At 46.6% G+C, this 22,528-nt stretch overlaps 1 protein-coding gene across 6 annotated transcripts in view; it reads right to left on the reverse strand.

The window, feature by feature from the left end:
* Positions 1-12,968: 12,968 nt before the first annotated feature.
* Positions 12,969-22,528, reverse strand: part of GRIA1 (glutamate ionotropic receptor AMPA type subunit 1) — a 119,516-nt gene continuing 109,956 nt past the window's right edge. For 4 of the 6 annotated variants that reach the window (XM_059860274.1, XM_059860273.1, XM_059860270.1 and 1 more), the window contains 2 exons: positions 17,799-17,933; positions 12,969-15,861 (listed from right to left, as the gene is read on the reverse strand). In XM_059860274.1, coding sequence (XP_059716257.1) covers positions 15,673-15,861; positions 17,799-17,933 — 324 coding nt within the window. In that variant the 3' untranslated portion in view covers positions 12,969-15,672. The remainder of the gene's footprint in view (positions 15,862-17,798; positions 17,934-22,528) is intronic. The other 2 variants (XM_059860276.1, XM_059860275.1) reach the window with 1 other exon arrangement.

A 22,528-nucleotide genomic window follows, 5' to 3' on the forward strand; every position in this document is an offset into this window, starting at 1 on the left:
AGACAGATCTTCCCTAAAGACCAGGAGGCACAAATAGTGCTTGAATCTTAGCAGAATCCTGAGCCTCAGTGGATATTGAATGTCAAGGGGAGAACTAGAGGTCTGGAAGGAAATGCCAAGGGGAGATGGGATGAGCTGCCAGCTGGCTGTGTGCCCATTGCACCAGAAAACGGTCAGGAGACGCCTCCTTGTCAAAAAGGACACCTATCCCTTGAAACCAGGCGTCCAGACAGGAAAATGTGTGACAGGAGAGATGGGCATGAAAGAAATGCTCACAGGAACTATATAATGGCAGGAGGAGATGAAGTCTGGGTGCTCCAAGAAAGGATCAACAGCCCTCAATATAAAAGTCTTCCTGTAGCATTTCTGTGCTCATGGAGGCAAACAAAGGCAAACCAAGCTTTGGTTAAAAGCTTACCAGCTTTCCTTCCCTCTGAAGGGGAAGAGGCAATGCTACCCCAGTTACTTACCCAAGATCTACCTTAAGCTTTCATTTTTTTGGTTGCTCTGCATCATTTTGGGCTCCCCAGCCTGCCCAAAGCAAGTCTCCCACTTTCTTCTAGCTGTTACACTGTCCATTTTCAGATTGTGGCTCACCCTCACCTGCCTCTCATGCTGGGCAAATGCCAAGCTGCACCAAAACCTCCTGTCTTGGTCTCCTAATAAAATTTTTTTGGCTCCACAAATTGTGTTTCAGGTGTGATGTGAAGCTTCACTGCAATCCAATCAAACCAATAGTCCCTGGCTGGCCATTCCTATTCAGAAAAATCTCTTCCAGTGAAGTTATCACTTCAGCAGACTCAGAGGAGAAGCTTTATAAGGCACCTGAGGATTCTCATGCTAATGAGCTCCAGTCCATCATCAGTTCCTCACTGCTTGAGTTTCACCTGCCTGGGCACAAAATCAGTGATTTCTATCGTAAGATCTCTTTCATCTCTTGCCATCCTGGAAGAACTAGATAATAAAGAAGTGGAGAAAAAGCAAAAAGAAAGCTTTTAGCCCCAGATTAAGAGATGTCACAGTCTAGGTCATAAAAACCCGTACAATACACACTTTGTACTTTTTTTCCAACCACTTCTGCTTTTGAGATGAGTCATAAGGGAATGGGAATGAAGATCATAATTTCCATTTGCTCAAATATCAGGTGATAGAGAGCTCAGAAAACAGGTTCAAGGTTCCTTTCAGAAGGAACTAGAAGGACCAAGAAATCTTGAGAGGTTCCATCTGATTACAGGGAAGTTGAACACCTGGTTAGTACATCTCCTTCTCACTGGTGAAGCTTCAACAGTGATAAAATCCACCTGTTTATCCCCATCCATAAATAAAACCCTTAAACCCTTTCTCCAGAAAAACAGTATTAGAAGTGATTATCCCTGGACAGGTTGTTATCAAAAGGTGGCAGGGAGGGTGAATTTACCCTGATGATACATTTATCTCGAGGATTTTTTCCCAGAAAATGTCCAGAAGAGCTGCCAGCCTGCTCCATGGCCCTACTTGCTGCTCTCCAGAACATTTTGCCTTGTGAGATCAACATCAAGCACAAAATTCCTGTCAGAACTGTACTTGGGGGGTCTCTGTGAAATGATGCATTCCTGGTGCTGCCTGGTTGGACCCATCTCCATCCTGCCTTCCTTGCTCCAGAATTAGCTGGGCTTATCAGGCTCCTCTAATGATGCTTTTTCTCTCCACAGTTTCTGGCAGGAGGGTGAGCTTTTGTCTTGCAGTCCCTTTCAGTTTTGATGTTTTTTCCCTTCTCCTGCCTCCTCTCCTACCCCCATGTGCCGCCATCCTTTGATGATCCTCTCTTATTAAAGACTGAAGGGGATTTGCCACGTGTCACTTTCAAAGGTCCAGGGGCAGGAAGCTTTAATTGCCAGATTTTTCACACAGGGTGTTAAAATTTATTAAAGTCAGTTCCTCTGATTTCCCTTTAATGAGATGACGACTGTGCGTATGAGATAACATTAGGTTCAAATGGTGGCAAACTCAGAGAGGGTTTAAGTAATCAGACCAGGAAGAAGAAAAAATAAAGCCCAAACCTGTGCTAGATCTCATGTCTTAAGGACTTATTCTGCAACTTAATTTAAAGGTACAAAACTGAGATCATTTTTCAAACAGTACAGCAAGGCTGGCAGTCTTCTTTTGTAAAGGGCTTTCCTTGGGAAAGGGAGCAGTGGGTGGGCTTTGGGTGTTGTTTGATTTTTGAGACACTTTTGACTTTTCAGTCACTGATTCTGTGACTGTCTCTGTGGAAACAAAGGTGGGGTGATCAACTACTTGGGGCTCACCCAGCACCCGAGCAAATGCTTTAAATACAATGCCTTGTGCTCAGTGTTTCTGAGGTGTGAGAGACTTATCCTGTGCTCCAGCAGCCCTGGGCAGCACTGAGGTGTCAGAGGCAGCAGGGAGCTAAACCCTGTGTTCACGAGCCCAAACCCTGTGTTCTCTAGCCCAAACCCTGTGTTCACAAACCCAAACCCTGTGTTCACAAGCTCAAACCCTGTGTTCTCTAGCCCAAACCCTGTGTTTGTGAGTCCAAGCCCTGTGTTCTCTAGCCCAAACCCTGTGTTCACAAACCCAAGCCCTGTGTTCACTAGCCCAAGCCCTGTGTTCATTAGCCCAAACCCTGCGTTCACTAGCCCAAACCCTGTGTTCACAAGCTCAAAACCTGTGTTCACAAACCCAAACCCTGTGTTCACGAGCCCAAGCCCTGTTTTCATTAGCCCAAACCCTGTGTTCACGAGCCCAAGCCCTGTTTTCACTAGCCCAAGCCCTGTGTTCATGAGCCCTTGCAGCATGAGCCAGTGCCCCAGGAGCACACATAACCCCACTGACAGCCCAAACCAGCTGGAAGTGGGACCAGATAAATTTGGGTAAAAAGAAAACCTCTTCCAAAGTGGGACACACTAAAAAAATTGAAGCCTTCAGGAAAAAAGCAAAAAAAGCACTGAAAAGCTGAACTTTTTGCTGTGGCCACCCTGGCTGCTCCCCTCCCTCTCCTCATTTCCCCCCTCCTCTTTTCACTTTCTGCTACCTTCACACGGGATTCTGCTGCCCTACTTTTGTCCAGCCTTCTCCTAGAGATAAGATAAACGCTATTTTCAATTAACAAGACTTGATTGCTGAAAGCAATAGGAGGCAGTTCGTTTAGACCCAGCAAATTAATTGAAATCTAAATGTACATAGAGTATTGCAGGGAGAGCAATTATCCCTCGTTTGGCCCCTGCCATGCAGGCAGCTGGGCTGGGCTGAGCTGTGTGAGCAGGAGGAGCTCACGTTGCCCTCCTGTCTCCTGAAGTTCCTCCCTCAGCTGCTTTTAGCCCACTTCCAGCTTGCAAGAGAAAGTTCTCCATGGCTCTAACTGGAAATTGGAGCAAAAGGATGTGTCCTGGGACCTTGGTGCTGGTAGGATGCAAAGTTGTTCTCTAAACACTGTCAGACATGATGAGATCTTCCTTCTCACTCCTCTCCTCCTTAGGGAGGGCTTGTGCTGTGTGTGGAAATGGAATCTGTGCAATATCCACCAGCTGAAAGGATTCCCTGCCCTTTGCAGCACTTACCAGCATGATCCGCTACGGGCACGTGGTGGGAGCTGAGACCTTGGGAGCTCATTGTTCCTTAAATTATGTTTACACATGACAGCAGAGGGAAGGAGGGCAAAGCAATCAGCCAGTGAAAGAAATATTCCATCCTAAGAAAGATCTTCCATGGCTTTTGATGCCCAAATGCTTTTGGTCCTGCTGAGGAAGCCATTGTGACTTCTGTACCACCAGGTGCCACCAGGAGCTGGGCTTGCTCCCTCACATCACCTGAGGGACACCTCTCAGCAGTCTTAGAGTGCCTAGGGACTAGAGTACAGGGAAAAACCTTGGAATGTTTTCTCTCTTAAAATGAAAAAACTTCAGAAGCTGACCAAGCACTGACCTAAGCCATGGAGAAGCACCCAGGTCTCCAAATACTTCCAGGGTAACTTCCACTTTGGACATCTCTCCTTCAAAGGACTGCTCAGAGTTTCATGACTGTCCTGAAGGGTGCACTGGGAATGTGCAGCACCTGGGCATGGATCTGAGTTGCAAGGAGACATCTCCTCACCCCACAGGGTCATCCCTGGCCTCACTGTCACATCCCACAGCTCTTCAGAAACACCTCACTAAAAACCCACTGCTCCACAATTTAACGACCAGGGCACTGTAGGAAACACCCCACCCACTCCAGCACACAACCCACCCAGAGGTGGTCCAAAGCAGCAATTACAAGCCAGTCCCTACTGGAGAGCTAACAAACCCATATCACACTTTCCTTGCTGCACCTCGCTGCCTCCAAGCCAACTGGCACAAAGATGCTGCTTTCTTTTTCCTGGACAAATGATGCTTTCAAGCTTTCCCTCCCTGCCAGGCGTGGGAGGAGCCCTACGTGTCAGCCCGAGAGGATTCCAAGGATTTCTGCTCTCAGCCCGGCGCCTCGCGGAGCCAGCAAACCTGGGGCTCCCATGAATCTTCTCTCACCTTCGGGAGCTGCTGAACACGAGGGCTGGAGCCGTGTCCCAGTTCCAGGGCTGGCAGCTCTGGAGGGAGCCAGGCACGTTTGCAGGGAGCAGCTGAAGCTCATGAAACCCCAAAAGTGGCACCTCAGGAGCTCCCGGCGCTTCCCGCTCCCGCCGGCACCGCGTGCGGGGACGCGGCTCCTTGGAGGAACTCGTTCTGCACCAGCATCTGCTTCATCACCTCCCCTCTCTTCCTTCTCCTTTCTACCAGCTCAAAGTGTCCTTGGCCCCTTCTCTGTCTTGCTTCCCTTCCCATCTCAATTTCAGAGCAGATTTCCCAGGCAGGGTGAAAAACTTGGAGATGCAATTTTGGCCCAGCCCTTCCAGGGAGGGAAGAACCTTCTTGCCCTTGGTGCAGGAACTTTCTAAATAAATAAATCTAAATACGGTTATGGACACTTGGGACAGCTCAGAGAAGACATTTCCTAGATAGAGGCTGTTCAGGTGACAGTGGCCACTGCCCTGCTGGTAGGCACAAACATAAGTGAGGCTGGAAAGTAATTCCTGCAATATTGCATTCCCAGTTATTCCAGTTTCAGGTCAGCTTTCCCCATGATGGCTGGCCAGGACTGTACATAATGCTTTTGGCATCACCAGAGGTTTTTTCCATGTGGAATTCTTGCTGTGACCCTTGAATATGCTTGTTTTTTTTTTAACTTTCTTTTTTTAATGACTGCACAGTGTATTGTCCCACTAGGGGCAAACATCTTCATTGTGATCAGCAAGCACACCCAGATCTTCATCTGCTCTTTCCAGCAGTAAGGAGTCTTGCAGTCAGTCCCTCAATCATGATGTCAAACCACAGCCTTTCATCCTGTCTATTCCCCAAATTTAAAGTCTTTCAATTCTTCATATGATTTAACAGTGGTTGCAAGATAAATCTTTCAGAGAAGCTCTATATGTGCATTCCTTCCACTCAGTTATGCTTTGCAGTACAACTCATTATCTTCTCTTTAGATGTCTCACTTTGACAACTTTTCTTTTATAGTCTTCATTTTAGCTAATGAGCTCCCCCACAAAAATCAAATGTTTTTGTGAAGCTCATTTACATTAAACCTACCACACCTCCCTCCCTTAGAAACACAAGCAGCTTCAGAAGAAAAACAGACCAACAAAACAAATCACAGTAGTCTGTCAGGATCTATCTTTGGGGAAGCACACAGGGTTTTTTCTCTGGTTTGCAGCCTGCTTGCATGGGTTTGGTTGTTTCTTCCTGACCTGGAGTTAGGCTCTATCTTTTCTTCCTGGCACACAGCACTACCTGATGCACTACAGTTACCAAAAAGGATTTCCTGGCCTGCAAAGTAATTGGTTTTGCTCATTTTAGGGCATGCATTTTGGAGTTTTGCCTCTGCTCAGTGACAGAAAGTCTCCCTTTGCAGTGTCCTAATTCCTGTTAATGTCATAGCCCTCCCCTTTTCACCAGTCTTATGAAGCCCCAGACACATAATTCAGCAGTTTTCAGCCTCTCTTTCGACCCCTTTTAATCTCCCTGCCATTATTCCTGCCCAGCAGCCTCCTGTCTCTGTCAGCAGCTGAAGAACTCCCCTGTGCTGTTGGGATTAAGCACCAGTCCCACAGGCTGGGATAAGGAAGCTTTCCTTCCTACACTCCTGTTTGGGGAACAGCTCAGAACCAGAAGGAGGAAGGCACTGAGAGTTTCCCCTCCTACCCGTGGTATTAAAAGCAAGTGAGTGTCTTTTTTCCCATCCTCCCCACAGCTGCAGGAGGGGCTGCAGGCAGTGATGGGATGCAGACAGGGACAGATTCCAAAATCCCATCCATGCCTCCTGCCCCAGATCTCCCAGCAAAACCCTCCCTAACTCTCCCAGTACATTTTTGTCGCTCCTGGCAATCTCCCAGTTCCTCCCAGTCCAGCCCAGCTTTGCAGCTCGTGGTGGGGGTGTTAATCCTCTCTCCACCAAGCTCCAGACACAGACCTTACACCCCACTGTGCCCACGTGTGGTCCTGTGGCATCAGGAAACTCTGGGAACAGCAGGGATGAGAGCCCTGCCTTGGAAAGCCATCCCTGTGCCCTGTGGAGGGAGGCAGGGCTGCTGTCCTGAAGTCCCAGCTAATTACTGGGCCTAGCAGGCTGGACTCAGAGCATTTGCTGCAAAACCACACCTCTGGGCTTTGCATTTCCTAAGCTTGAAAATGTCTTCCTGAATTGTCAAGAAACATAGAGGGGTGTGGGGTGATGTGCTGGCTGTAGAAGAGGGGAGCCCTGTGGGAGCAAGGACACTGGGAAGTGACCTGTCCTTCCACCTGGACTTCTCATGGAGGGCCACTGACCCCATGAGAATCTTTCTGTTTGCATTTCTTAAAAAAAAAAAAAAAAAAAAAAAAAAAAAAAAAAAAAAAAAAAGGGAGATGCAACCCTTTCTGTGCCAATTGTTCTAAAAGAGGATCCAGGATTTACTGGAGCAGTGTTCAAGCTCCCTTCCTGCTTTCTGGTTAATCAGCAAATGTACTCAAAATGTGGCATATGGTCTGTGAGGGGTGGGGAGATTTCTCTTACACCAGAATGAAAACACTTCTTCATATGAAACCTAAAAGCTGATCACACTGTGGTCATGTGGCTGTGTCAGGATCCTGTCAAAATATATTGCAGCAGAGATGGAGATATGTGGCATCTTGCTGAATTCTGCCAGATGTCTGGTGGGATCTCAGAGGGGGTTGTTAGAGCCTAAAATTTGCTTATGAGTCTCTGCAAGTGTGTGGCTTGTGACTGTAGCTATAACCCATCTCCCATCAGGAATGCCAGAGCTCTGGCTGGGGCAGGCTGGCCACAGAGGGGTTAACTTAGATTTCCCTTTGATTGCTCAGCAAATGCAGAAGTTTAATTGCTTTCCTTTGGAAAGGACAATTAACAGCACCAGGGCTTATCCTTTCATCTTGCCATGTGGATTATCACACCAAAGGCCATTGATGAGGACATAAAGGTCCTCAGATTTATTTCAGCAAAGAGCTGATCTTTGTGTTCATATTTGATTTTTTTTTGGCCAGGTTTCTCCTGCACTTTTAAATGGCACATGGATGCACACATTGCAGGCAGGAATGCACACAATGCTCACTTTGAACATATCAATTGCTGCCCTTTTGGGGAGATCAATACTTTTTCTAAAAGACCTTGTGAGGTTAGATTGCTTGCAATATTTCCCCTAATGTCCCCCACTCAAAAAGTCCATCAGGAGCTAGGAGCATACACAACTCACTATAATTCAACTGCTTCCTTAGAAAGCTGTAACTGGACAATTAACTCCAATATGCTAATGGACCAGAACTTATAAAAGTGTGAGACTTCTGACCAGTTGTCCATTTTGTGACCATTTTGTGATCATTTTGGGTTCATCTTGGGTGTAGCCCTGGCTGGGCTCTTGTGCTGCTCAAGGTGGATCAGTTGAGGCCTCCTAATAAATCCCTACTTTATTCTTTAACTCCATCTAGTCTCTGTTCTAGGTCAGCCTTCACAGGGCATCAGAGGTGCTGCTGAAATCACTGCATGGCACAAGCACTTGGCTGCAGGATCCTCCAGCTGAGGATCACCAAACCACAGCAGCCTGATGACCTGTGGGCTCAGGCAAGGGCAGATTTGATGTCCCTACCATGGTGAGGCTGCCTTGGGGTGTGTGGGGTTGCTGGTACCACTTATCCCTGCTGTGGGGTGAAGGTGGGGGAGAAAACCCACGGCTCCCACTGGTGATGGTGGTTTCCTGAGAACGCTGTGGCTTTGCAGAGTGATGCAGTGGGTGGATTTAGGGCTGCTGGGAAAAGGGATGTGTCCCCTTCCCTCCTGCCACAGCTGCAGGCCCATGCCAGCACCCTTCTGGTGTAAGTGGAGAGAGCTGGATCAACCCTAGAAGGAGCTGAAACACTTTCACATTCATACTTTGGTTTATTTTTGTCTTTTTTTGTTCTCTTTGGATGTTTGTCCCGAGCCACTCTGCAGCCAATACTCCTGGAGCTGGTATAAAGGCATCAAGGATCCTTTTCCATCCCTGGTCCAAGTGGGTTGTGAGGCCACACACCCACCTGGGACTGGTGCATTCCTGCATCTACAGACCCTCTGATGGGACCAGGTCCTTGCAAAAGAGATCTGGTCCACAATTCCTCAAACCACTGCAGCACCCCTCCAGGTTCCAGGGCTGGGGGATCTCTTTCTGTGTTTTTGGTGTGCTTTTGTTAAACTGAGCAGGCGAGGAGCTGAGTGAGGGCCCAGCTGTGTGCACAGGGATGTTGGGCAGGGAGGAGGGCAGAGGGGTGGGAGGGAATAACCCCCAGAAAATGCTGCTGCTCCTCCAAACCCTATGGATCACTTTGCAGTGACACTTACAGACAAGGAACATTTTCTTTAACAAATATGGATCTAATGGATTAGGTCTGATCTAGTTATGCATTCTGCATTAAGCCCATGCTCCCACTGTCTGTGGCTGCTAGCATAATTAAACTTAATGTACTTTTAATGATGTCTTCTTAACTCATGCATTCATATATGATTAGAATCAAACAGGACGAGCTGTCACGAGTCCAGGAGAGCTCTTGCAGCAGCTCCTGATGGGACTCATGTTGAAATATTAATAATGCAGATTTCAAGGTTAACAACATTGGTTTTGAAGTGAGGAAAGCTCGTCATGCAGTTTGAGCTAATCTGAGGCAATAAAACGGCTCCCCTTTCAAGTTCAGCCTCTTCCTGTCTTTCACATGTGCTCCTGGGAGCAGAGGAATTTAAGTTTTACTTGGTAAAGATGTTGTTAAGTAAGTGAACTGCTCTGTGGGCAGCAGCTTTCAGAGAAGCTGGGACAGGAACTGTGTGGGCACCCTTTGGGGGCTTGCTGGGAGCTCTGTCCAGGCCTCGCTCCTCTTCCCTTTTCCTGCTGCTTTTCTGGAAACTGGCAGCAGTTTGTTTTAGGATCTGGCAGTAAGAAGGCAAACTGATTTTGTCTCTGATGCTGTGTGATCCAGTGAGACCCTCCCAGCCTCTGCTGGCCTTGTCCAGAGCCTCCTTGGCACAGGGAATGTCCTCCCTTTGGCTGTGCCCCCTCCTGAGAGGGGGTCTGGGGAAACCTTGCCATTGCTGCCCTGGCCCCAGCATCCTTCGTGGAGCAGGCAACAACACTGCAATGAAATGTTGGCCTTTCCCCTCTTTTTCCTGTTTTCATGTAAACTTTTTTTCCAATGGGCCAGTGGCCTGGCAGACAGGTTGTGTTAAGAGCTCCTGAGAGCGAGCTGTGAAATTGTCTGAAATCCTTCCAATGGGAAAGCATTGATTTATTACCCTGTAACACTGATGGGAACAGCACCCTGTACCTTTCATCTGAAAAGTCAGGACTTATAGAACACAACATGCCATTAATTTTGATGCCAGCTCGAACAGGGAAGGAATTACTACTGCTGAAGGGGTCCAGAGAGCATGTTAAACCAGCCCTGCAGAGTAATGAACACACTTTGGGGCTGTTACTTTATACCCCATTGATTCTTAGGAATAGGAAGGTACCTTGACAGATAATTTGGGCTATGAAAGGCATCTCAATATCTGTGTATGCATGTTAGTGCATGAGGAAGGGGTGTGATTACCCTTCTGGGGGTGAGGGCTGCAGTTTCACTGCTCTAGAGACAGCTCTCCCTTGGCACAGGTTCAGCAGGTGAGTTCATGGAGGTGATTCTCAGATTCCCAGATTTGCTCCTGGCAGCCAGACAGAAATGCCTTCCTGGGAGAAGTGCACTCCAGAAAAAGGGAGATTAGTCCAGGTGCTCTGGGGACAGCCAGGTAGCCCAGCACTTTGCAGGGCTGTGGCTCCACAGAAGGGCTCCTTGCTGCCCAAGGACAGTGTGAGAGGTTATGGGATCATTTCTGCCCAGGGTGGAGCTGGATTCACACCTCTGCCCCATCCCAAAGTTAATTTGCTTTCTAAAGCTATATGGTGATAGGGACTTATCTGCTTCCAAGAGAGCACCATGTGCAAACCCAGAGCCCATTCCAGGTCCTGGAGAAGAGAACCTGGCAGTGCTGAGGGTAGTATTGATGTACAAATGGAGGAGAGATGGGGATGGACAGAAGGGAAATGGAAAGTAATGCTGAGTGTAGAATCCCAGGGTGGAAATAGGATTTTGATGGAGTGATCAGTCTCCATTTTTGCACACTAAACTCATCCCTCTTGTAGACTTAAACCATCAGGACCAAGTGTCTGGAAGAAAACAGAGCAGCTCTGTAAGAAAGTAGGTGGGAAGGGTGTCATCTTTGCAAAGAAGATGGAGCAACAGGGAGTTGGGACTTGCATGTGGGTTTTGCCCCAAAAGCCCTGCCCTCCTGCAGGCTGCTGGGCAGCTGTGCATGGCACTGTGATATCCTGATGTCTCTGTTAATTAATTAAAATTAACTGGGTGTCAGAGATGAGAGCACAGGGACTTCAGTCAGCAGTGGGGTACCAAGACACAAAACCAGCACTGGTGGACGACAAACTGATTTATGCTCATAGGTAACATGAAGGTAACTGGGGTATCTGTATTTAGGAGGGGCCAGCAGCACAAGAGCCATCAGAGAACAGGCCACACAGGTCCCCAAAAGGGATTTGGGGTTAAGCTGGTACTTTTGCTGGTAGGAGCCCAAGTGTTCCCATCCTCAAGGTGGTGCCTAAGCTCTGACATGTGGCTTAGAAATGTGCACAGAAATGTTCCCCTGGGACCCAGAGCCACATGTGAGACCTGGGTGACTGACCATGTCATTGGAGACTGAGCAGGAGCCCGTGTTCACAGTGAAAACTTCCCCATGTCTCCCAAAACTTTTGATGGACACACAGCACTGAGTTACTGGAGCTGAACAGGCCAGTGGCACCCACTGGTTTACAGAACATTTTCATGCACCCCCTGTCCCTTCCCTAAACTTAGATAATTTAAGTTCTCCTTGCACTTGGTGGCAGGTGGGACAAACAAGCCCAGCCAAATCTTTTTGGAGCATCCCAGCTCTGGGTCCTGACCCCACAGCAAAGGAATGGATTGGGTGATGCATCTGTTGCTCTCCTGCTGCACTTCAGGGTTCAGAGAGGTTTTTTTTTTTTGATTCAACAACTGCTGAGGAAGGATTCTTACTGGAGACTTTAGAAGGAATTTTTGAGTTTGCCACCCAGAGGAAATTTTGTCCTGTTCACGCTATGATTTAAAGGATTCTTGTGCATTTTTTTGCAATCTCACTGGGAACCAAGAGTGAACCTCTGAGCAAGAAGGGCATTTTGTGACAGAATCCAAGCCCCCAGCACAGCACTGGATCCCTAGGGAATTGTGGAAGATCAAACTGGGATGATCCAGGATAACCTGCCCTTGGGAAGCCTCTCCTTGAGGCCCCAGTGCTTGGGAATCTCTTGCTTTTTGAAGCCTCAGGGTTCGCTGGCCCTTTCAAAACATATTAATTCTGCCTTTTGCTGATTCTGTATTTAAAACTTACCAGTGGGGAAGACACCACTTGTGGATGCTGGAGATCTTGGTTCTCTAACCTTGGCCTGTGGGATGCCTGGTCCAAAGGCACTTGTGTGTCTCAGCTTTCCCAGATGATAACTGGGAGTGAGGAGATGGGGAGTCCTTCCACCCCTGTGACACCAAGTGCTCCCCAAGACCATGACATTAATGAGTGCAGTTTACCTTGGTAGCTGTCAGTATTTGCATAAATGTCCAACACCCTTTAAATCTTTCTCTTCCCCCCCCCCCCAACAGGCTTTTAGATGAGGAACTTAGCAGGTCAGTTGTGTGAAAACTGAGTGAGAAGCATCTTAAATGTCCAAGCCTCTGAGACAGCATGGGAGCTCCTAGGAAAGCTGATCCTGGTAGGGATTTTTGGACCAGTGCTGGTTCTGAGTTTTCTCTGAGCTAGCCATGTCTTCTCTCTCTGTATAAACAAGCTAAAATCCTCTAATAGCCCTCCTCAAAAAATAACCCCACAAGACTCCAAACGAAGCAAAATCATTAATTTTGAACCCAATGAATATTTAGTTTCCTGACTCTTGGGTAAATATTAGATAGATTCCCAATTTCAACCTGAAGCAGTTTATTTGGCTGCTGTTCACAACTCAGACACAGCAAAAAATCAAAGAAATCTCTTTTGATTCAGGTTGGGTAATATTGCCTGAGGGGTAACATAATTTTCATTTCCACACATCCAGCACTGGCACAAAACGGCATGGACAGGTATGAGAAATGGATCATGGATCCTTGGTTCTAAAATTCCAGCTGATAGTTTCCTTTTTTTTGTGTAAATAATAATTACCAATAAAAATATTGTTTCAAAAAAAGAAAATGTGAAAAGAAAAACACCATTGCATTTGATAAAGCAAAATCCTTTGCAGTACTGCCAAAAGAAAAAAAAATAAAACAACGAAAGGAAACCAAAAGAGAGTTAAAACAAATATAGCAGTTAAATAAAAGATCCAGGTACCAAAGAGCAAAATTTAATGAAAGCCAAAACTGTTAAATATGGAATCCTGTTGAGAAAAAATGTCAATGTCTTTAAGAGTTTTACCATTACTCTATTTTTAAGAAAAGTGTAGTAAAAATACATATTACAAGTTTACATTTTCCACGCTTTTGTCCTATTCACCTTTTTTTTTTTTTTTTTTGTTTTGTTTTGTTTTGTAACCCCTCCACTGATCAAAAGCCTTTCACAGCTGCATCTCACATCTTCATGTCACAGGTGGCCAGTTCTAGCAGTACTGCTGCTCACAAGACTGCTGTGACCTGCTGCCATGGGGTCCTGCTCCTGGAGGAGGATGGGGCACTGGTGGGCACCAGTAGCCTGTTCCCACCACACTGGCCCAGAACACGACAAGAGCTGGGACAGGAGACTCATCTGAGGGCTCTGGACATGGAAAAAAGAGCTTGTGCTGATAAGGATGCCTCCACTTGGGCTAGCGTTACACAGAAGTGACATTAAAATTAAGAAAAGCAGGTTAAAAAGAATGATAAGCAACAAAAAGTGCCCTGAAGTGGTGCTTGGAGTGGCTGTTAACAGAGTTCATGTTCAGTGATGAGAGATGAAGATCACAATGCTCCCAGTTTTGGACAGTGGAAAACATTGGCACACGACATGCTGTGCTCAGGCTCAGGACCTTGACTCTGACTTGCTGATCTCCAAACTGTTGCATGACAAGTGGATAAGTGGAGCAGATGTTTCAGACCAGGCTGGTGTTAGAAGTGGTAAATGTATTGCTCTGCACAGTCGTACACGAATGGAAACTGGTATTCCCACAGTTTCCAGCCTTAATCCCAGATTCTTCTCATAGACCCGTGCCAGTCATTTGCCTGCATCATTTTCTCTTCACCTTCCCTTCTTTCGTGGCTCCTCTTTTGCTATGTTGCAAAAACCAGAAAAGAGTAAAGAAAATGAGAAAAAGCAGCTCAGAATGCTCCAGCAGCAGCTCAGTCCCTGGGCAGGTATTTGTTGGACTCTGTGAGAACCTTTGAACTTTATTTGCCATAAGTGAGATGGGACCAGGCCAAGTGGGCTCACTGTAGCCCCTGCCCCAGAGATCTTCTCCCTCACCAGATGTTCCCCTGGGAATCCTTCACTTGAGAATGTCACACCCCTGAGGTGTCTCAGGCCCACCAGGGTGGGAAGCATTTGTCTGTCCATGACAGAGATTCATAGAATGTACCTTTTGTGTGGTTCTGGAAAACCATTCTTGCCCTCTTGACCTCCAGGCCTGTGGCTGGACCCCCAGCTGCCTGTCTGGCACTGTGGGTTTCTGCAACACCAAGTTTGGGGTCAGCAGCCTGCTTTCCTGACTTGTGGATGCTTCCCCCTCTCTAAGGATACGAGTGGGAATCTGCTATGGTTGTTGGCTTTGTACCCAGACAGGCCCCAGCTTGGTGGGGAGATTGTGACCAGCACTGATGCTGCTGAATGTCATGGCTGCTTGAATTAAGCTCTTGTATGATGTCCTCCTTGGTTTGCTTCAGCAGCTCCTTCCAGGAATCCATTCTGGCCAGCTACCTACAAAATGTCCCTCTGAGTTAGGAAAGAATGGCCATAAGGGGATTTCAGAGCAGAAGGGCAGGGTGTCCCCATGGCAGCCCATGACTTGTGGCACGTTGCGCTGGTTAATTGGCAGCTGTCTAGAACTGGATGTCTGGAGATGGCCTGTTCCTGGCCCGAGGTGGTTCCCTTATGTGACCACCAGAAAGGGAGCACACACAGAAGCTAAGCAATGAAGAAATGGTTCACAATTGCTTATTAGCCCCCAATAACCTGGGCAGGAGAGTCACACGTGAGGGGAATAAATACCACATTTACGTTCCCTCTTTAGCAGCCGACCGTGATCTTAGACCAACCCTCTGCTCCAGTCTGCCACTCTCCACTCCAGGCACGTGATTTTCTTCTTGAATCACCGCTCATCATCTCTGGAAGAATTACTGCTTTGTCCTCATGCTACCTGGGCTTTCCAAACTCACCCATCACTTCTCCCCCTGTAAAACAGCCTTGTGTTTGTGTTCAGGTTTCTTCCTGCATCAAGTCCTTTGTGCTGCAGGGAGAGCTGGGGCAGCTCTGTCTGCCTCGCTGCAATAACTCCACAGCCCAAGTTCACCACAGAACAATGAAGGCAGAACCACGATGGACAAAAGAGGTCAGTGCTGACACCCTGCACTGAGTTCTACTTGCCACTCGTTGGTCTTTCCTTTTTTGCCTTTAGTAGCTCAGACATTGTGGTTTGCGTCCCAAACTAAACCAGATTGAAGGACTGAGCAGGGAAGGGGGAAAGGGCTGATGTTACCCTGACACCACAGGAATTAGTAAGAAAAAATATATATATTGCACACACTAAGACTTATTAACAACCAAGTTAAAACAAAATGGCATAGTCCTCATTAGTGTTCCAGTGGTTCTTTGATCAGGGATGGTTCACGAGTCTGTAAAATCCCATCACACTCTCCTTATTGCAGTACAGACCTGTTTCTGTTCTCCTGCCAGTGGATCTGTTTGCAAATAAAAAGGGAAATTTATTTGATTTCCTTGAGAAGATCCATCCAATTGTCCCTTCTGTCATCGTCGTTTGTCTTGTTGGTGTTGGGTATGATTTTTGGCTCTGGAGAGGTGGAGTTGGGCTGCCCCTGCTCTCACCCAGGAAATGGGTCAAAAGGCCAATTATAATCCCGTAGCTCCCAGGGACATGCCAGTGCTGTGGCTCATGCATGGGATGGTCTGCATGGATTTGGGGAAATCGTGGCTGACCACACGTCCATTTTCTCCACTACCTCCTGCTGCAGCCGGCCTGGGAAGGGTTGATGTCCGTATGGCTTCGTTGATTGATTGCTGTGGGATTAAACAAAAACCCTTTTTAGGAAAGACGGGGGGGTCTCCCCCTGTCCTTTGCAATGCTGGAGAAATTATAATATTAACCAGTGTTTTTCTGTAACTGTTCTCCCTTTCCTTGTCTCCATTCAGACTCTCACTTTCTGCATGTCCCTACTGCATCTGCTCGGTTCATTCACACCTCTTCTACATGCAAAATTAAATGTTTCAGCAGTATTTTGGGGTATAAAGAATCAGTGCCATATGCCAAAAACCTCTTCAAACTCTACAACATAAGAACAGTCATCCTGGATCTGAGCAGAGGTATTTTACACACTTCCCCCATAGAGATGCTATTGCTACTCCAGGACTGTCATGCACGGTGGACTCTGATTCACTGCAAACATATGTTTAACTTTCCTCATGTGAGAACTTGAGCATGTGCCTGTGTTTTTGTCTACAGTGATGACTGAGGTAACTAGGAAATGTAAGCCTAATTCAGGAAACAAAATTTCATCTTCCTGTTCCAGATACATCCAAAACATTCACTTTCATAGATCTAAGGAAATGACCTGCTTAGAACAATTTAACTAAAAAATAAAGCCAATTTGGTTTCTTTCCATTCAAGCTGTCTCCAAGGGCACCATCATTCTTTCTGGACTATGATATTCAGGTGAAGAATTATCCCTAACAGATAAATCTGGAATAGCTACTGAGCTATTGCATTCTGACACTTTTCTTGCAATGCATTTGTGCCATACTTAGCTTTACAGTGGGCACAAATTATAATCTAATCTTTGTAGTTCCATAGACACTATTTGTTCATATCATTTTACCCCTGTGCTCAAGATAGCTCTCATTGCCTGCGGAATTTCCTGGACCTCAATGGGAAAAGAGCTGTAGCACATTTTCAGTGCATTAGAAATGTTATTATTGCTGACAAAACATTGAGCGTGCTGTGAAATGGTGACATAAAACCCAAAGAAGCAGTTGCTTATTTTCCTTTTGATTCTGGGTGAGTTTCAGTGAAATAAAAACCTATCTGGATTTTTTGAAACTCACTGCATGCTTCATATTTCCGTAACAAATTCCATGCTGATGGGAGAGGTCAGGAACACAAGGGATGTGTCACACATCCCTCTGCCTCCCCTAACACCACGGTATCTGTATAAGGGATTGCTCAGATGTATGTGCTCCACAGGTTCTGCATTAAATGTCTATCTCCAAGGCTCTCAAATCTAATCCCCTCTTGACACAACACTCAGAAATTCAGGCACACCAGAATTTAGGGCTGAAACAGATCTCCTGGGCTGTAGGAAATATGCTTCTGCAAGACCATGACAGGGTGGAATTTAAAAAACCATTATGGGAGACATTGGAGGCCAATTTCTCTCAAAGAGGATCCATCATTCTGGGATTTGGAGGCCCACATCATCCATTCCAGGGCAACAATGCTCTGAGCATGTATTGATGTTGTCAGCCTGGAAACTGTGCCAGCAGGGTGCCAGCAAAGGGAACAACAGGATGTGAATCATTACTGCACTCTCCCAGTTTTATCTTGCTGTTAGGAGCCTGGGTTTGGGGATTTTTCCATATTGCAGCACTGGCTGTATCACACCAGCCCCAGCACACTTCATCCGTGCTGCACACACATTGCTGCAGTCTGCCTTCATTCATTTTAAGGAATTTCAATGTGTTTCTGTTGCTGCTTGTGGTGTGTTTTTGCTCTGTGTCTGGATTTTGAATTAGCATTCTGCCACATGTCTGATCTTGCATCAGCTCCCCATGACAGCCCACTTGACCCTCTTTCAGCTTCCTCAGATGGTCCTATTCCTTTCTAGCAGGCTGAGTGACACAGTCACTTCATTATCCCTATGTCTTGGCTTTCCACCCATGGTCTGCATCCGTCTCTGAAGGCAGCTTTGGAGCCGGGGGAGGATCAGAGAGGAGGTGTGAAAGGCCGTGGAATGGGTTGCCACCTTCATCCGCTTTGATTCACTTCTGGACTTGTAACAAAACTCGATTAAGGCAACCAGCATGGCGAGTCCGAGCCCACCGATGAGGATATAGAAAACCCCCGCCACATTGCTGAGGCTCAGCGCGCTCGTCTTGTCCTGCAAGAAACAGGAGAAGGGAGGGAAAGGAGGACACACGGGAAAGGAGAACAACAAAATTAATATGGGATTGCTCTGGGAAGGATGCTGTACAATATAGCAGTACTGGCATTGCATCATCTTCCTCTTTAAATGAACAAGTGACATTTCTAAGAGCGTTTTTCAATTGTTAATTCGGTGTCTAGTAAATCTAACGTTTCCCTCACACAAACAAATAAACATTTCCTCAGCAATGTGACTCTTGGTAAAGGTTTGGGATCTCTGTTTTTCAATCAGCTAACTTAAATGCTTGTTTTATCCAAAATGTCTAGTCTGAATTATTGATTAAAGGAGGAGAAAAAAATTGAAGTTTTCCTCCTCTGTGACATTTGCTCGTCCCTGATGTCTTGCCTGAAATAACCTGTTCTCTTGGAAATGCTCATTCCTTCATTCCTAGATTGTTTCCCCCGCAAATTCTGTTGCTGAGCAACACATTGAAGTGGATGGGCTTTTTTTCCTTTTTTTTTTCTCTTCCTTTTTGATTCTGGGGTTGAGGTGACACCTGAGCTGTCCTCAGAAACTCATTTGATTTCTGTGTAATAAGGGAGTTATTCCATATGCAATCAAGGCCTGCCGATGCATGTCTAAGCTAATTATTTGGTTGGCAATAAATAGGGCTATTAATGAGCCGCAACTTTTAGTCAGCAGCCACATTCTGATTTTACAATTGCCTAATGAATTGTCACGGCTCTCTGGGGAAGGGTCAAAGCTCAGAAAGACTCATTTCACTGTGAGAGAAACCAAGTTCCCACATCTAACCCTGATGTCACCCCCTGCAGCTTTCAAAACATTCTCCTCCACGATGACCAGGTCGAGTTGGGGTGTGAGATAATCTTGGCAGCAACAGGATCCCAAACTTGGCTCAGCTCCATGTGCAAGGCTCCTGTTTCTAGGACAGCTTTCCTCTACAGTGAACCAGACAGAGTCCCCTGCTCCATGCTTGCTGCTGCTCTGCAATTTTGACTCCATACCTATTTGACAGCACAGATTCCCCAGGGCCAGCCCAGCAGCTCAGTGCAAATCTGCTGGGGCCACCAGAGTCTGAGCAGCATTGACAGCCCTGCTCTGTGGATGTGGGAGGGAAATTGCACGTGGCTCATTTGAGATGTAGCCACACAGTTAAAGGAGAACACTGTGGAAGTGTCTGCAGCTGGTAAGGAAGCCTCTGCACAGTTCTTGGTGTTCCTCTCTGCCGCTCCATGGACACGTGGGCTGGTGGGTGGCACAGCCTGTTCCTTGCCCTTGTAGGACAGTTGATTCTTGTCAGGTTTTACAAGAAGCAACCCACAGTTTTGGGGAAGGGAGGGGATTCAGGAATCAGAAAAGGATATTGGAGTGGTGTTGAAAGGGTCCAAACTGGAACTTCAACATGAGCATGGAAGGTTTCAGTACAGGGCGGTCTGGCTGACACTGGTACAGTCTTCTAGGCAAGTATGTTTTGCAAGTATGTTTTGCAAAGGATTCCTTCTTTTTCTCTATTAGGGTTTGAAGGCAAAACGTCAACCCACAAGGCATGAAAACATCTCAATTTTCACAATTAAAAAAATCTCCTGTAACAGAAGAGAATATGATTTTTTTTTTTTTTTAGTTACAAGAAAAGTGGGTTCCAGTCAAGAATGCTAAAAGGATATTTTTTCTTCTATTTCTTCTTCATCTGATCCACTGCCCATGCAAGCTGCCAAGCTTCTTTCCAGCTGGAGCTCCCACTGTGGGCTCTGGTACCATAGGGAGCAACTTTCCATCCTGAACCCTCTGCTGAAAGATGCAAAGGTTGTTATGGGCCCATCCCTGCTGAGTTTCAGTTGCTGGAAAAAACTCCACGAGTGACCTCATTTTCTGTGCTTTGCTGATTGATCACTTTGACAAGGGACTTGTCATGGTCACCATGGTGGAAAGGTTGGGTTTCTCCCTTGTATAACCTTCATGCACTGGTCAGGTTGAAATCTTGATGGTTCCTGTGTGCTCTCTGTAATGAGAGACTTCTGCAAATACCCTCTTAATTTCTGCAGTTTCAATATATGAAAGATTATTTCACTGGTCTTTTTCTAATCTGCCTTCATGCAGTTTCCCCCCAGGCTTGGCTGTATGTTTGTTCAGTCATCTCTTCTCTGCAGATTGTTGGGTGTACTTTTAAGCACCAGTTGGGAAATGCTGGGAGTTTTTTAGTGGAGATGTAGAAAATCAGAGCAATTACTCTGAGGAAACTGTGTTACAATATATCAGGTATTTTACCCTTTAAAATTCAGTCTGAAGGAGCTGCCCCAGCTTCAGAGAGGGGTAAAGACACTAAAAAGGGGCTGCCCTTCTCAGCAACCTAATCTTTTAGCCTGGCTTCTTAATGAAATGTGGCTGATTAGCACATGCCCTCTGCTCAGAGGGAGGAATGGGGACAGGGATGCTGGTGGAACAGCCTGTTTATCTGTGTATTACTAATGATTGGCAGCCTAATCTTTCACCTTGATTTAACAGGAGGGTGGAAATCTCCACAATATCAGGAATGTCCAAGCTTTGTGCAAAAGGGTCACACTCTAGACAAGAGAAAACCCATTGATGCTCTCCTTCAAATAAATGGATCAGTGCCATCCATACTATAGTCTTTGATTTGCAGCCAAAGATCCTTAGGAAATTTGCCTTCCTTGGCTCTGTTGGGCATGGGAATTCACAAATTTCAGGGTTTATTTGCCATGATATTTATCTCCTCCCCCAGTTTGGGGTTCATGGTCCAATGAGGCACCTCCTCAGCTGGCTGCAGTGGCAGAGCAGTCTGGCAACCAGGAAAGGCTTCTGGTTCTTAATTCCACTTTCCTCCTCGTGCCAGCAGCAAAACAACCAGTAAGAGAGAGGAGATGACCCAAAGCAGTTTCCTGCACCACCACTGCAATTCATTTTGGAGCTGTTATGTTTTTCTTACATTTACTTTGCAGTAGCATTATTATTGTTATTGTTATTACTCCTATTACTGCCGTTCCTATTATTGCTGTGACACTCTGGGTGAACTGAATGGTGTCTTATCCAGAAGGCAAAGAAAAGCATTGAGAGACACAGTGGTGGGCAAAGATGCAGGGAAGAAAAAGCAGCCTGAGTTTCACTTCTGCTTCCTTAGTAAGGTTTCTCTCAAGAGCCAAAGGCAGATTCCTGGGGCACTGAGGAATGCTGAACTGCAGGAGCACGGCTGATGGCACAGCCTGCTGCTATGAACAGGCTGAGAAGTGAAACTGCTCCTGTGGTGATGCTTGACTTCTTGCAAATCCCCCTTTTAATATCCTTTTTCTTCCTTCCCTCTCCCAGCAGGACATGCAGAGATGTTCTTTGGGCAGCAGTGACATCTCGTTGCTCCCATCAGCTGCAGGACCTGACCCACATGAAAGGTCAGAGGCCCTGAGTGCCCCACTGAGGCTCTGCCTGCTGTTTCCATGCATGATTCTGTCCCAGTAATGCTCATAATAACAAAAAGTCCCAAATTATTCTATGTGCTTGAGAGGACACTCCCCTCCTCTCTGCTCAGGCTCTGTGACTCCAGATGCTCTCCTGCAGAGCTGCCCATCACTGAACCATCTTGTTAGTGGGAGTGTAAATGTCACTGCTCGTCTCCTGCAGCAGCAGAGCCCTGACGTGGGGGGAAGATTGGCAGGTGAAAAGAGAAAGAAAAACCCATCTTCCCAAAAGAAAAACCCATCTTCCCAGCCTTGTTGCTGCAGCAACCAGGCACCTTCCTGTCTGTTACTCTCAAACGTGGCACCACGTCCATCATCCCCTTTGTCATTATTTAATCCTCCTTGGCTGACAGGCATCAGGCCAAATTTGCTGAGTTTCCCAGCAGGGCTGGTCCCTTCTGTCACCCAGTGTGAGCAGAGCCCACTGGCAGCACAGGGTGATGGCACCTTGAGTTGTTGCAGTCTCCAGAAGATGAATTGTCCTCAGAGTAGGAGGCAGCTCTAGAAGTTGAGCTTTTACCCTCAAAGCTGGGCAGACTTTAGTGGGGTAAGGCCTGAAGCTCAGCAATGAAGGACAGCACTGACCATTGTCTGAGAGTGCTGCCAGGGGTGTGCAGGAGCACCTGGGGATGGGGCTGCTCAGCATAAGACACCTTTGATTTGAAAATCTGCCAATTTCCTGCAAAGCCAGGGCATGGCACTAGCAGAATTTGTTCATTTTTTTTTTCTTAACAAAAACAAAATTCTTTCAACGGAGAAGAGGGTTGGGAAATGTATGTCTTTGATAAAGGTCTCTTAATTGCATGACACACCTGGGTGTCCCTGAAAGCAGCTTGCCATCATGGTCTAGGAAAAACCTTCCTTTCTCACAATGCCTTGCAAAAGCCTCAGGAGTCACATCCATCTGCTACAAAATTTAGAGTCTACCTTGTCATTACATTTCAACAACACAAGGCATCCCTTGCAAGCCCATTTCATAGCCTGCAAAAAGTCCATCTTGTGCTTAGTTTCAAAATCAAGTCCTTCTAGAGAAGTACCTATTACAGTGTCTCTGTCTCTCCTGCTGTGGCAAGCAGAGGGAACTCAGAAAACCTCAGGAACTGGTGGATGGTTTCTAGCTAT

The sequence above is a fragment of the Haemorhous mexicanus genome, chromosome 15 (assembly GCF_027477595.1).
Source record: "Haemorhous mexicanus isolate bHaeMex1 chromosome 15, bHaeMex1.pri, whole genome shotgun sequence".
NCBI classification, from domain to species: Eukaryota; Metazoa; Chordata; class Aves; order Passeriformes; family Fringillidae; genus Haemorhous; species Haemorhous mexicanus.